Source organism: Brachyistius frenatus, unplaced genomic scaffold, assembly GCF_029030835.1.
Source record: "Brachyistius frenatus isolate BFR_SWC_R1_liver_20210118 unplaced genomic scaffold, ASM2903083v1 Contig_236, whole genome shotgun sequence".
Taxonomy (NCBI): domain Eukaryota; kingdom Metazoa; phylum Chordata; class Actinopteri; family Embiotocidae; genus Brachyistius; species Brachyistius frenatus.
In genome coordinates this window covers 190,980-207,500 of record NW_027210835.1, presented here as the reverse complement: position 1 = coordinate 207,500, position 16,521 = coordinate 190,980, and the positions used below count along the sequence as shown (strand labels likewise).

The 16,521-nt window shown below is 44.3% G+C and overlaps 1 protein-coding gene across 6 annotated transcripts in view; it reads right to left on the bottom strand.

Moving 5' to 3' along the window:
- The window catches only part of LOC138633758 (receptor-type tyrosine-protein phosphatase mu-like), a 107,327-nt gene that overhangs the window by 75,192 nt on the left and 15,614 nt on the right, over window positions 1-16,521 (bottom strand). For all 6 annotated transcript variants that reach the window (XM_069720172.1, XM_069720177.1, XM_069720174.1 and 3 more), the window contains exon 2: window positions 6,204-6,320. In XM_069720172.1, the coding sequence (XP_069576273.1) occupies window positions 6,204-6,320 (117 nt within the window). The remainder of the gene's footprint in view (window positions 1-6,203; window positions 6,321-16,521) is intronic.

Below are 16,521 nucleotides of genomic sequence, written 5' to 3'. Positions count from 1 at the left end.
AGCTGTGTGTGTGGTGTGGGGGGGGTGAAATCTGTTTTAAATTCACTTTAAAGCTACACAGTGTGTTTGTGTATCTATTTGTGTGTATTTGTTTGTGTGCGTGTGTTTTATTTTTTGAACACACACACACACAAACACACACACACACACACACAAACACACACACGCACAGAAAAGTGGTTTTGACCTCCAGGTCTCTTTGACACAGAAAAGCATTGTGGGAGTTATCACACAACAGACAGACAGAGAGTGTGAGTGAGTGTACATATTTGCCTTCAAGCTTCACTCTGTGTGTGTGTGTGTGTGTGTGTGTGTGTGTGTGTGTGTGTGTGTGTGTGTGTGTGTGTGTGTGTGTGTGTGTGTGTGTGTGTGTGTGTGTGTGTGTGTTTGCTGTGTACAGCTGGCAGTGAGCTGATAACAGCCCTATTAGAAATATTAATATACCCTGAACCCCACAGAGACACACACACACACACACACACACACACACACACACACACACACACACACACACACACACACACACACACACACACACACACACGCTGAGATGCTTTTAGTGTGTGTGTGTGTGTGTGTGTGTGTGTGTGTGTGTGTGTGTGTGTGTGTGTGTGTGTGTGTGTGTGTGTGTGTGTGTTCCCCCTGGTCGTCCCTGATTGGAGCAAATCAATTACACCCCAAGTTTCATTGGCCCACAGCTGTGACTGACAGGCCGGCGTTCTGCTCACAGCGAGATCGAAACACAACCAAACAACAGCAGAACTTTCAAGAACCACGCGTCTGAGAACGCAGACCAGAACCAGCATCAGAACCAGAACCAGAACAAGAACCAGGATCAGAACCAGGTCCCACAGCATGACTCCGACCAGCTGTCACTCACTACTTCAGTCTTGAAACTGTGTTTACATGAAGGTCTGCTAAGTCACTGCGGGGTGGACCAATCAGTGGTCAGTGGGCGGGGCTAAGTGAGATGCTACGTGATGTTCGATGCTGATTGGTTATAGCTGCTCTCAGTTTCATAAAACGTCAGAAAAAAACACACAAAGTGTCTGATGTCTTCGTCACAGAAAGTCATGTGACAAGGTAGAAAGATTGTAAAGTCCACGTTGGAGTTTGAATCTGTGACAAAGCAAAACGTTTTCTTGAATATCGTAACTTATCTAACTTACATTACGAACGTTAAGCAACCGTCATGTGCGTATCATTATGTATTGTAAAAGTTCTTCAGGTGTTAATCGATTGTTTTGAGGAACACTTAAGGAAATGTTTCAGCTAAAAGGAACAAAAGGTTTACGACAGTGTAGTTAAATAACGATAAAGATGACTAAGCACTGGGCTAACAGCAACAGCTAGCTAATGGGTTAGCTTCTAAAAATGCTAACTAAAGCTAGCATTGATGAGGATAACGTAATGTTAATTAATCACTGTCATCAAAGCGTGACGGGACTTTATCTCTAATATCTCTAATATCTCCGATCGATCCCGTTAAGAGAAACTGAACGCTTCCTGTTTCTGTTTCAAAGTAAAAGCCTTCATTTCTTATCAAGGTTTTTGTTGTGAAACATTTGCAGGAAGTTGTAGGTGATTCCTCCAGAATAAAGGTGGTTATGTTGTTGACGCATATATTATTGATTATTTGATGTAAACTTGTTGCCATAGAAACATAAACATAAAGTCTGAGTTTGGATTTAAAGAACAAATACGAGGAACACGTTCCACCTCTCAAACAGCTGATTGACTGGATCTTGAACCTCCTCATCACAGTGTTGGTCGACATACCGGTGATCTCATAGATAACGCAAACACTTTATTTTTAGCTGAGCAGGCGGGAAGTTCTCTGGACCTTCAGAACCAAACGACAGGAGAACCGAGCTGCTGACCAGAACATCAGGGAGAAGATCCCAAACTCTCGGCGCTGCTCGGTCTGAAACAACGAAGCACTAACGAGTCCGAGCAGCACATCCAGGGAGTGTGTGTGTGTGTGTGTGTGTGTGTGTGTGTGTGTGTGTGTGTGTGTGTGTGTGTGTGTGTGTGTGTGTGTGTGTGTGTGTGTGAGTGTGTGTGTGTGTGTGTGTGAGTGAGAGAGAGAGAGAGAGAGAGAGAGTCTGTGTTTGTGTGTGTGAGAGTGTGTGTGTCAGTAAAGGGTATTAAAGCAGATTACTGTTGTTCACTGACAGCAGAGAGAACGAGCTACACAGTTCAGATTAGATTGAACTTGTACCATTTATAAGAACATTAAACGGAGCCTGCAATCACTGGTCAATCGATGCTGCTGCTCAGCCTGTGTGTTTGTGTGTGTGTGTGTGTGTGTGTGTGTGTGTGTGTGTGTGTGTGTGTGTGTGTGTGTGTGTGTGTGTGTGTGTGTGTGTGTGTGTGTGTGTGTGTGTGTGTGTCTGCAATATTAAACCAGACATGTTTCAGCAGAGAACAGCAACTGTATTGAGTTAATTTCCCGCACAGCTCGTTTTTCTCCGACTGAGACCACATTCAGAAGTCCCATTCAAAAAGTGTCTGTTTTAAGATAAAGCCAGTGAAGCTTTAGATCTGGGAGTGTTGTGAAATCAGCAGTGTCGGTTGTGTTTGAGTCCTGCAGACTGTTTATTCTCAGATTCTTTATTTCGCTGCAGCTTTTTTGCAAAACTGATTCAGTTTATGAAATTGAAAATGATTTTTCTGCAGAAAGATTGCAGGGATTGTTAAAAAAAATCGGAAGATCCAGTAAATATGACAGAATTTACTGAAATTTGTGTTAATTATTGCGACGGTAAGATTCACAGGAGAAACTGATCACTTGTGGACTTCATGCAGTCACTGCTTTGAAACGATTTCTGCTACATTTTAGATTGCTTTAATTTTAATACCTTCAGAGTGCTGGTTAACAACCCAGAACACACTTCTGTATACAGAGAGCTTCTCTCAGCAGTGAAGATGGGGAGAGGTTCACCACTCTGAAAGACTGTGTTGGAAAATAGTTCAACAATCTGAGAATAATGTTCCTCAACGTAAAACTACAAAGAATTAGTGGATTTCATCGTCTACGGTTCATAATATCATTAAAAGATTCAGAGAATCTGGAGAAATCTCTGAACACAAGGGACAAGGCTGGAAACCAATATTGGATGGTGGTGATCTTCGGGCCCTCAGGCAGCACTGCATTAAAAACACACTATTCTGGAGTGGAAATCACTGCATGGGCTCAGGAACACTTGTGAAAACCATCGTCTGTGAACACAGTTCATCGCTGCGTCCACAAATGATGTTAAAACTCTCCAAAGAAGAAACCAGATAGAAACATGATCCAGAAACACCGCCGCCTTCTCTGGACCGAGATCATTGAAGATGGACTGAGGTGAAGTGGACAACTGTCTTGAGGTCTGATGGATCACAATCTGAGATTCATCAAATCTTCTTCTTTTCCAGATGTCCCGTCATGGAGCTGCATGTCTCTGCTCTGTGATTGTCGTCTCCACCAACAGTTCTTCTCTTCTATCTCTATGCTGTCTTTTTCTCTCTCTGCTCTCCTCTCACCCCAACCGGTCAAGGCAGATGCTCCGCCCACCTCTGATCCTGGTTCTGTTAACAGAAGCTCCGCCCACCTCTGAGCCTGGTTCTGTTAACAGATGCTCCGCCCACCTCTGATCCTGGTTCTGTTAACAGATGCTCCGCCCACCTCTGATCCTTGTTCTGTTAACAGATGCTCCGCCCACCTCTGATCCTGGTTCTGTTAACAGATGCTCCGCCCACCTCTGATCCTGGTTCTGTTAACAGATGCTGCGCCCACCTCTGATCCTGGTTCTGTTAACAGATGCTCCGCCCACCTCTGATCCTTGTTCTGTTAACAGATGCTCCGCCCACCTCTGATCCTGGTTCTGTCGGAGGTTTCTTCCTGTTAAAGGGAGTTTTTCTTCCCTCTGTTGGAGGTTTTTACCTCCTAGATTTTGTGGGAATTGTTGAATTGTTGAATTGTTGCTTTCTCTGTATAATATTGTAAAGTCTTGCTGTAAAGACTTTAATGTGTTAAGTGCCATGAAATAACCTGTGTTGTGATTTGGCGCTATATAAATAAAGTTGAATCGAATTTAATCAAATCACCCATTGAAAACATCTGGAGCATCAGGACATGAACAATACAACAAAGGAGACCCTGAACTGTTGAGCAGCTGAAATCCTCTATCAGGCCAGAATGGGATCACATTTCACTTTCAAAACTCCAGAAACTGGTCTCCTCAGTTCCCCAATGTTTCCAGAGTGTTGTTAAAAGAAGAGTTGATGCAGCTCAGTGGTGAACATCATCCTGGAACAACTTTATAGAGACGTGTTGCTGCATCAGATTCACAATGAGAAGATAACAAACAATAAAATGTCTGTTTCAACATTTGACATGTTGTATTTGAAATATTTTATATTAAATATTAGTTTATGAGATGAAATCATCACATTCTGTTTATGTTTACCATTTAAACGGCATCACTACTATTATAGAAACAGAGTTGTAGTTTGTAACAACAAAGTATCAGTACGTAGTATTAGTACACAAAGTACACATATGTTACTGCTGTACTGTCTGTCTGTCTGCTGTGGAGGGTTAGTTAGATTTAATGTCCTGCTCACTGCTCCACACATCAGCCGGGAGGAGATCGAACCGCAGAGGAGGAGGAGTGTGTGAGTGTGTGAGTGTGTGTCCATCGGGAGAGAAACTGTTTGCTCTCTGATTGCTTGGATTGGCTGCAATTAGTCACACACACAGAAACCTCTTTTATCTAAAAGACAGAAGGTGAAAAACTCTTCCTCCTCTCTTGCCCCCCCCTCTCTAAATCACATTAAACAGGACAGTAACCACCTCCTCTCTGTGTGTCCTCGCTCAGCCTGTCTCTCACATGATTGGCTCTGTGATTTAAGAGTGCTGCATTCTCATTCGTCAGCGGCTGAACCTCTGTACACACACACACACACACACACACACACACACACACACACACACACACACACACACACACACACACACACACAGTTATCTGCTGCTGAACTCTCTCTGTCCGTCCATAACTCAGACACACAGCAGCAGGTCAACAGGAGATAACAGAACGCTGCAGCTCTGCAGGAACCGACAGGAGGAACCAACCACAAGAACTAACAGGAAGAACCGGCCATAGGAACCAACCAAAGGAACCTACCACAGGAACCGACCGGAGGAACCGACCACAGGAACCAACCACAGGACTGCAAGAACCGACCACAGGAACCGACCACAAGAACCAACCAAAGGAACCGACCGGAGGAACTGACAACAGGAACCCACCACAGGAACCGACCACAGGACTGCAAGAACCGACCACAGGACTGGAAAAAACGACCACAGGAACCGACCACAAGAACCAACCAAAGGAACCGACCACAAGAATCAACCGGAGGAACCGACCACAGGAACCAACCACAGGAACCAACTACAGGAACCGACCACAAGAACCAACCACAGGATCCGACCACAGAACTGATCACAGGAACCGACCACAGGACTTTAAGAACCAACCGCAGGATCCGACCACAGGAACCGACCACAGGACTTTAAGAACCGACCACAGGAACCGACCACAGGAACTAACCACAGGAACTGACCACAAGAACCAACCACAGGACTGCAAGAACCGACCACAGGAACCGACCACAAGAACCAACCAAAGGAACCGACCACAGGAACCGACTGGAGGAACTGACCACAGGAACCGACCACAGGACTTTAAGAACTGATCACAGGAACCGACCACAGGAACCAACCACAGGAACCAACCGCAGGAACCAACCGCAGGGCTGCAAGAAACGACTGGAGGAACCAACTACAGGAACCGACCACAGGAACCGACCACAGGAACTAACCGCAGGACTGCAAGAACCGACTGGAGGAACCAACCACAGAAACCGACCACAGGAACCAACCACAGGAACCAACCACAGGAACCGACTGGAGGAACCGACCAGAGGAACCAAGGTGTAGCATTCACAGAACAATGAAACAGCTGATCACAGCCACATCACTTCCTGTCTCTTCTCCTCAAACAGCAGCTTCACATCATCTCCAGAAAGGACAGAGGAGAACCCACTAACATGTACCACGGAGAGAACGTTGGAGGAACCAGGAGGGTTCCCTGAGGAACACCTGCAGACAGACAGACAGACAGACAGACAGACAGACAGACAGACAGTACCTGCAGGGATCCAGGGGTTGCTGCTCGGTCTATCCCGGGTGTCTCCCTGCTCCCAATCGAAGTCGTCCTCTTTGGACTGGACCAGCGGGCAGTCTGGAGACTGACCGGACAGACAGGCTGAAAGACAGACAGAGAGACAGACAGGTGGTGAGATAGGAGACCAGAGACAGAGAACAACCCGGTCCTCCAGCAGAGAACCTCAGAGCTTCTGGTTCTTCACGCCCAGAACATGATGAAGGTCCGATGAAGACAACAGAACATCAAACACATCCTGGGACCAGCTGGACCTTCTGGTCCTCATCACCAACAGGATCAGCAGTCTGCAGAACCTGCTTCTGTACCGTAGAAGGACAGAGTCCGACTGGGGACTGACAGGAACCTGGTTCTGTTAACAGGAACCTACAGCTGGATTGGACCGTGTTCATGTTCTTCAGAGTAACATTTCCTTTATATTACCATCTCCCAGCATGCTCACTGCTGCTGCTCCTCACACACACACACACACACACACACACACACACACACACACACACACACACACACACACACACACACACACACACACACACACACACACACACACACACACACACACACACACACACACACACACACACACACACACACACACACACAAGGCAGTGTTAGCTCATCAACAGATACCAGACACAATCTGTTTAATCTGCTTCTATGAATTTGCATCTATATAACAAAATGAACACACACGGGGTCATCTTTTTCTGTGTGTGTGTGTGTGTGTGTGTGTGTGTGTGTGTGTGTGTGTGTCTCTCTCTCTCTTTCTCTGTGTGTGTGTGTGTGTGTGTGTGTGTGTGTGTGTGTGTGTGTGTGTGTGTGTGTGTGTGTGTGTGTGTGTGTGTGTGTGTGTGTCTCTCTCTCTCTCTCTGTCTGTCTGTGTGTGTGTGTGTGTGTGTGTGTGTGTGTGTGTGTGTGTGTGTGTGTGTGTGTGTGTGTGTGTGTGTGTGTGTGTGTGTGTGTGTGTGTGTGTGTGTGTGTGTGTGTGTCTCTCTCTGTGTGTGTGTGTGTGTGTGTCTCTCAGAGAAAAACACAGAAAAGCAATCTCGGCCTCCTGATCGCTCAACACTGAACTGTAGAGATCTCTCTGTGTGTGCGCACATACAGTATATATATATATATATATATATATATATATATATATATATATATATATATATATATATATATATATATATATATATATATATATATATATATATATATATATATACACACACACATATATATACTATATATATATACACACATATATATACTACAGATAATACTACAGATAACTACAGATAACACTACAGATAACTACTGATAACACTACAGATAACACTACAGATAACACTACAGATAATACTACAGATAACACTACAGATAACACTACAGATAACACTACAGATAATACTACAGATAACACTACAGATAATACTACCGATAATACTACAGATAACACTACAGATAACACTACAGATAATACTACAGATAATACTACAGATAACACTACAGACAACACTACAGATAATACTACAGATAACACTACAGATAATACTACCGATAATACTACAGATAACACTACAGATAACACTACAGATAATACTACAGATAATACTACAGATAACACTACAGATAACTACTGATAACACTACAGATAACTACTGATAACACTACAGATAACACTACAGATAACACTACAGATAATACTACAGATAACACTACAGATAATACTACAGATAACTACTGATAATACTACAGATAACACTACAGACAACACTACAGATAATACTACAGATAACACTACAGATAATACTACAGATAACACTACAGACAACACTACAGATAACACTACAGATAACACTACAGATAACTACTGATAACACTACAGATAATACTACAGATAACTACTGATAACACTACAGATAACACTACAGATAACACTACCGATAATACTACAGATAACACTACAGATAACACTACAGATAACACTACAGATAATACTACAGATAATACTACAGATAACACTACAGACAACACTACAGATAATACTACAGATAACACTACAGATAACTACTACACTACAGATAACTACTACAGATAACACTACAGATAACACTACAGATAATACTACAGATAATACTACAGATAACACTACACTACATAATACTACAGATAACACTACAGATAACTACTGATAACACTACAGATAACTACTGATAACACTACAGATAACACTACAGATAACACTACAGATAATACTACAGATAACACTACAGATAATACTACAGATAACTACTGATAATACTACAGATAACACTACAGACAACACTACAGATAATACTACAGATAACACTACAGATAATACTACAGATAACACTACAGACAACACTACAGATAACACTACAGATAACACTACAGATAACTACTGATAACACTACAGATAATACTACAGATAACTACTGATAACACTACAGATAACACTACAGATAACACTACCGATAATACTACAGATAACACTACAGATAACACTACAGATAATACTACAGATAATACTACAGATAACACTACAGATAACTACTGATAACACTACAGATAACTACTGATAACACTACAGATAACACTACAGATAACTACAGATAACACTACAGATAATACTACAGATAACACTACAGATAACACTACAGATAATACTACAGATAACACTACAGATAACTACTGATAACACTACAGATAATACTACAGATAACACTACAGATAACTACTGATAACACTACAGATAATACTACAGATAACTACAGATAACACTACAGATAACTACTGATAACACTACAGATAACACTACAGATAATACTACAGATAACACTACAGACAACACTACAGATAATACTACAGATAACACTACAGATAACACTACAGATAACACTACAGATAATACTACAGATAACACTACAGACAACACTACAGATAATACTACAGATAACACTACAGATAACACTACAGATAACTACTGATAACACTACAGATAACACTACAGACAACACTACAGATAACACTACAGATAACACTACAGATAACTACTGATAACACTACAGATAATACTACAGATAACTACTGATAACACTACAGATAACACTACAGACAACACTACAGATAACACTACAGATAACACTACAGATAACTACTGATAACACTACAGATAACACTACAGACAACACTACAGATAACACTACAGATAACACTACAGATAACTACTGATAACACTACAGATAATACTACAGATAACACTACAGACAACACTACAGATAACACTACAGATAACTACAGATAACACTACAGATAACTACTGATAACACTACAGATAATACTACAGATAACTACTGATAATACTACAGATAATACTACAGATAACTACAGATAACACTACAGATAACTACTGATAACACTACAGATAACACTACAGATAACACTACAGACAACACTACAGATAACACTACAGATAACACTACAGATAATACTACAGATAATACTACAGATAATACTACAGATAACACTACAGATAACACTACAGATAATACTACAGATAATAGTAGCTTGTCCTGTCCATATGTCTTCCTCCTTTCATCAGAGACAAAGCAGAGTTTCAGAGGGAGCAGATTGTTGTCGGTGTTCTTCTTCGCCTCGACTCGCCTCAACAGGAAATGAGACAAAAACACACACCTCCAGGGATCACCCCCCCCCACACACACACACACACACACACACACACACACACACACGCGTTTCCGTGGTGTCATTCCATACATTCCTTCTTTGTATGTGTGCGATGACAGGAAACAGAAAACACACTATGAGGACACACACTTGCCCTGTTGTGTGTGTGTGTGTGTGTGTGTGTGTGTGTGTGTGTGTGTGTGTGTGTGTGTGTGTGTGTGTGTGTGTGTGTGTGTGTGTGTGTGTGTGTGTGTGTGTGTGTGTGTGTGTGTGTGTGTGTGTGTGAGAGAGTCTCCAGCAGTCATTAATCATAATGTGCAGGTATTGATCGTCTTGATCAATAAGTTCTGGTCTCCTCTTTCAACATTTTTAACCCTTCTCCTGTCAGTCCTCAGAAAGCCGCTAGACTAGAACACACAGGCCTGGACTCTCACACTTCTGCCGGTCTTCAGAACCGACTGGGTCCACACTGACCAGAAGTAATGCTTCGGTCCGGACCAGAATCTCAGCCGAGTACACCGACATTCAGAGTGACATTGTGGTGGGTCTGAACCTCCGGACTCAAAGGTCTGAACGGTTCCTCAGACCAGAATCTGGTCTGACCCACAGAGTCTGGATCAAACGGAACCACGGCTCGGTGGGTCTCAGGTCGATAACATGAAGTCGAGTCAGGCTGTCGTCACACATGAAACCACAGAAGAAGAAGCAACGATGAGGAGGAGATGAAAGTCCAACTTTAAAAACATAGAATCACAAAACTATTTCCCAAGAGGACAAAAACATATAAACACCTTAATAATAATAATAATAACAACTATAATAATAACCACAATAATAATAATAACATAATAATAATAATAACAGTATAATAATCATAATGATAACAACAATAATAACATAATAATAACCATAATAATGCCAATAATAACAAATAACCATAATAATAACAATATAATAATCATAATGATAATAATAACAATAACAACAATAATAAAAACCATAATAGTAACAATAACAACAATAATAAAAACCATAATAATAGTAACAATAACAACAATAATAAAAACCATAATAATAATAGTAACAATAACAACAATAATAAAAACCATAATAATAATAGTAACAATAACAACAATAGTAAAAACCATAATGATAATAGTAACAATAATAACACCATAATAACCACAATAATAAGAATAATTAAAATAACCATAATAACAATAACAACCATAACAACAACAATAACATGATAACCATAACAATAATAATAATAACAATAACAATAACAACAACAACAACAACAACAATATCATATTTTTTCTTCATTCTGAATAAAAAGCTACAGACAAACGTGTACAACCAATCAGAGCCGAGAACAGCAGGTACATGTCAGGTTCTGTATGTGTGTGTGTGTGTGTGTGTGTGTGTGTGTGTGTGTGTGTGTGTGTGTGTGTGTGTGTGTGTGTGTGTGTGTGTGTGTGTGTGTGTGTGTGTGTGTGTGTGAGCAGCTGCTTCACATGTTCTCAAACAGGAACATGTTTGCGTGTTCGCTGGGTCATGTGACATGGCTGATAAGACAGACACACAAACAGGAATGTCACACACACACACGTTCTTTCATTCAGGGGTGCCGCTGTTGCCGTGGTTACCACAACCTCACTGAAACCCAAACCGTACGTGTGTGTCATGTCAAAGCGTTTAAGTGGAACCTGATCGTGGGGGATGACCTTTGACCTTTGGTTCACCCAGCTCCAAGCGCCAACTGACGAGAACCTCAGAACACGTCATCCAACACAACATCAATAAAATGTGTCCATCAGTTATCTCGGTGTTGTTAGCTAAAGTCACTCCTTCTTCTTAGTTTTCTGGAGGTCCATCTGAAAATAATCCCTCATTCATTAGAAAAGAAGATTCAAGAAGACCTGTTTTTGGGGGCGTGTCTGTTTGATTGACAGGCCTGCGGTGCAGTCAGGTTACAGCTATCGGTGGGTGGGACGTAGTATCGTCAGGTTTCCGATCAGATCGGTCAGATCCACCGCTGGCTCCTCCCCCAGCTCGTCCAAATATGGTCACTTCCTGCTCCAAACCGCTCCGAACTATCAAGATGGTGACGGACAGAATCTGAACTGGAGGATTCATAACGTTCACAAACCAACGATGACATCACTGATGGTTGATGACATCACTGATGGTCACATCTCCTGTCTCCTCTCTTGTCTCGTCTCCTCTCCCTTCTCCTCTCCCGTCTCCTCACCCGTCTCCTCTCCTGTCTCCTCTCTCGTCTCCTCTCTTGTCTCCTCTCCCGTCTCCTCTCCTGTCTCCTCTCCCGTCTCCTCTCTTGTCTCCTCTCCCGTCTCCTCTCCCGTCTCTTCTCTTGGCTCCTCTCCTGTCTCCTCTCCCATCTCCTCTCCTGTCTCCTCTCCCGTCTGCTCTCCCGTCTCCTCTCCCGTCTCCTCTCTTGTCTCCTCTCCCGTCTCCTCTCCTGTCTCCTCTCCCGTCTCCTCTCTTGTCTCCTCTCCCGTCTCCTCTCTTGTCTCCTCTCCCGTCTCCTCTCCCGTCTCTTCTCTTGGCTCCTCTCCTGTCTCCTCTCCCGTCTCCTCTCCTGTCTCCTCTCCTGTCTCCTCTCCCGTCTCCTCTCCCGTCTCCTCTCTTGTCTCCTCTCTCGTCTCCTCTCCTGTCTCCTCTCCCGTCTCCTCTCTTGTCTCCTCTCCCGTCTCCTCTCTTGTCTCCTCTCCCGTCTCTTCTCTTGGCTCCTCTCCTGGCTCCTCTCCTGTCTCCTCCTGAGGACAGAGACAGATGTTCTGTGTCTCACACAGAGTCCTGTTGTTCCGTCTCATCCTGAGCGACTCAGCAGCAGAATGTTAACGAGGCTCCGACGCTCAGCAGCTCGTCTCAGAGAGTCTGAACAGAACAGCGAGGCGCTGAGTCATCGTCCACACCATGAGTCAGCAAAACATAACGTGTGTTTGAGAAACCACGACACTGAGGAGGGAACGTAGGTTCTACTGTCAACTGTCTCTGAGGTTCTGTAGGTTCTACTGTCAACTGTCTCTGAGGTTCTGTAGGTTCTACTGTCAACTGTCTCTCTGAGGTTCTGTCGGTTCTACTGTCAACTGTCTCTGAGGTTCTGCAGGTTTAAATGTATAAATGTGGATCAACTAATCTGATCTGAGACCTGTTTACATTGACTGTAACTGAATCACAACCAGGATGGTTAACACTTTAGCTGACAGCTGGAACAAAGAGATCAGGAAATACCTCAAGACCAACTGAGATTAAAATAATCCAGATTATTTTCTTCAGGAGGAGATTTAAGGAGAGAAAATTTGACTTTCACTGTGAGACTCCATCTGTTCTCCGAATGACCCAGAACCTGAAGGTCCTCCTCTGGGTCACCGAGTTGTCTGTGTATGTCAGACTTGTTCTTCAGGAAGCAGCCGCTTCCTTCCTGTCTTTGTCCATCACACACACATGCAGGGACTTCTATCTGTGTGGGGACCTTTGTTAACCAGGACCTGGACCAGGACCAGCACCTGGACCAGGACCAGGCCCTGGAAAATGTCCCCATAAAGTCTGAAGACACGAGTCCCCACAACGGCAGATGAACCCCCCCTCCCTCCCTTCACTCCCCCTCAACCAATTAGCAGTGTGTAACCAGCCCTGTGTAATGTGTGTGTTATCTGCTGCTGATTAGCCTCACAGCTAGCCGTTAGCAAGCGGTGATGCTAACACCCTGCTAAACGAAACCCTGAGAAGTGATTGGATGAGACGGGACATGCAGGGGTGGTGACACGAGGAGCTCCCAGCAGCCCCGGGGTGTGGTGTGTGTGTGAGTGTGTGTGTGTGTGTGTGTGTGTGTGTGTGTGTGTGTGTGTGTGTGTGTGTGTGTGTGTGTGTGTGTGTGTGTGTGTGTGTGTGTGTGTGTGTGTGTGTGTGTGTGTGTGTGTGTGTGTGTGTCTGTGTGTGTGTGTGTGTGTGTGTGTGTGTGTGTGTGTGTGTGTGTGTGTGTGTGTGTGTGTGTGTGTGTGTGTGTGTGTGTGTGTGTGTGTGTGTGTGTGTGTGTGTGTGTGTGTGTGTGTGTGTGTGTGTGTGTGTGTGTGTGTGTGTGTGTGTGTGTTTCTGTGATTGGAACACTGACAGACAGCTGCAGCCTGTAGTGTCTGTGGTGGCATTTAGCTGGTGTGACACACACACACACACAGACAGACACACACACACACACACACACACACACACACACACAGACACACACACACACACACACACACACACACACACACACACACACACACACACACACACACACACACACACACACACACACACACACACACACACACACACACACACACACACACACACACACACACACACACACACACACACACACACACACACACACACACACACACACACACACACACACACACACACACACACACACACACACACACACACACACACACACACACACACACACACACACACACACACACACACACACACACACACACACACACACACACACACACACACACACACACACACACACACACACACACACACACACACACACACACACACACACACACACACACACACACACACACACACACACACACACACACACACACACACACACACACACACACACACACACACACACACACACACACACACACACACACACACACACACACACACACACACACACACACACACACACACAGACACACACACTCACACACACACACACACACACACACACACACAGACAGACACACACAGACACACACACAGACACACACACACACACACACACACACACACACACACACACACACACACACACACACACACACACACACACACACACACACACACACAGTGAGGATGAAACAAGATAGCAGCAAGAAAACAACAGATTCAGTTTGTGTGACAGACAGGAAGAGGAGGGGAAGGAGGAGGAGGAAGAGGAGTAGCAGGAGGAGGTTACCACTGGACCTCTGAACTGGAACAAACTGTCCTCACAAAGACACACATGAAAGTCTGTGTGTGTGTGTGTGTGTGTGTGTGTGTGTGTGTGTGTGTGTGTGTGTGTGTGTGTGTGTGTGTGTGTGTGTGTGTGTGTGTGTGTGTGTGTGTGTGTGTGTGTGTGTGTGTGTGTGTGTGTGTGTGTGTGTGTGTGTGTGTGTGTGTGTGTGTGTGTGTGTGTGTGTGTGTGTGTGTGTGTGTGTATCCAACATCCACACATTGGGCACTAACAGCATTAGCGTTAGCACAGCGAGTAACTTGCCTCGAGTCAAACATGAATAATGCAGCAGTCATAGCAGCGCCTCTGGGTGTGTGTGTGTGTGTGTGTGTGTGTGTGTGTGTGTGTGTGTGTGTGTGTGTGTGTGTGTGTGTGTGTGTGTGTGTGTGTGTGTGTGTCTGTGTGTGTGTGTGTGTGTGTCTGTGATTGTGTGTGTGTGTGTGTGTGTGTGTGTGTGTGTGTGTGTGTGTGTGTGTGTGTGTGTGTGTGTGTGTGTGTGTGTGTGTGTGTGTGTGTGTGTGTGTGTGTGTGTGTGTGTGTGTGTGTGTGTGTGTGTGTGTGTGTGTGTGTATCACTGTTATCTGGCTGGTCTTCAGGCTGTCTATATGACACTATTAGAATAATATGCTAATTACTAATAATTACCCTGTAACATAGACACAGATTAAGCCCCCCTCCTCCTCTTCCTCCTCTTCCTCCTCCTGGCAAGAACGAAGACGAGGAAGGGGGGGACATGGTGACAGGAACCGATGAAGGTTTCTGACCAACAGCAGGGACACAGAGGTCAGAGGTCAGGAAACTGTAGTCATTAGAGGAGCCGGTTTATAAGAATCAAGAACCACGACCAGGACACCGAGGTATGATGTCATAATGTGTGTGTGTGTGTGTGTGTGTGTGTGTGTGTGTGTGTGTGTGTGTGTGTGTGTGTGTGTGTGTGTGTGTGTGTGTGTGTGTGTGTGTGTGTGTGTGTGTGTGTGTGTGTGTGTGTGTGTGTTGTGTGATGGCCAGAGGAGGTGTGGGTGTGTCCGTGTGTCTTCTGTCCGTCCTCATCAGTCTCCTGTCAGCTCGTCTCCAGAGGACGTCCCCGTCAGCGCCTCTCTGACCCACTTCAGGTCGGGTCCACATCGTCTGTCAGGACGAGTCAGCGCCAGCCGGCCCGTCCACACATGAAGGACACGGTCCGTTTGTCCGTCCTCCGTGTTCCAGAATTTACAGAGACAGGAACCTGCTTCATCTTTCAGCAGTTCTTGTGGTTCTGGTGGTTCCTTTGGTTCTGGAGGACATGTGAAGGTCCATGGGTTCTACAACGGGTTCACAGAACCGTCTAGGACAGAAAGAACTCTGGGACAGGTAGCTGAGGTCCAAATTATCCTGAAGAACATTCCACTGGTGTCAAAGAGGTTCTGCTTGTTTCCACAGGTCATTTAGGAGGTTCTGGAGGAGGTTCTGGAGGAGGTTCCGGAGGAGGTTTCGGAGGAGGTTCTGGAAGAGGTTCTAGAGGAGGTTCTAGAGGAGGTTCCAAGTTCTGGAGGAGGTTCTAGAGGAGATTCTGGA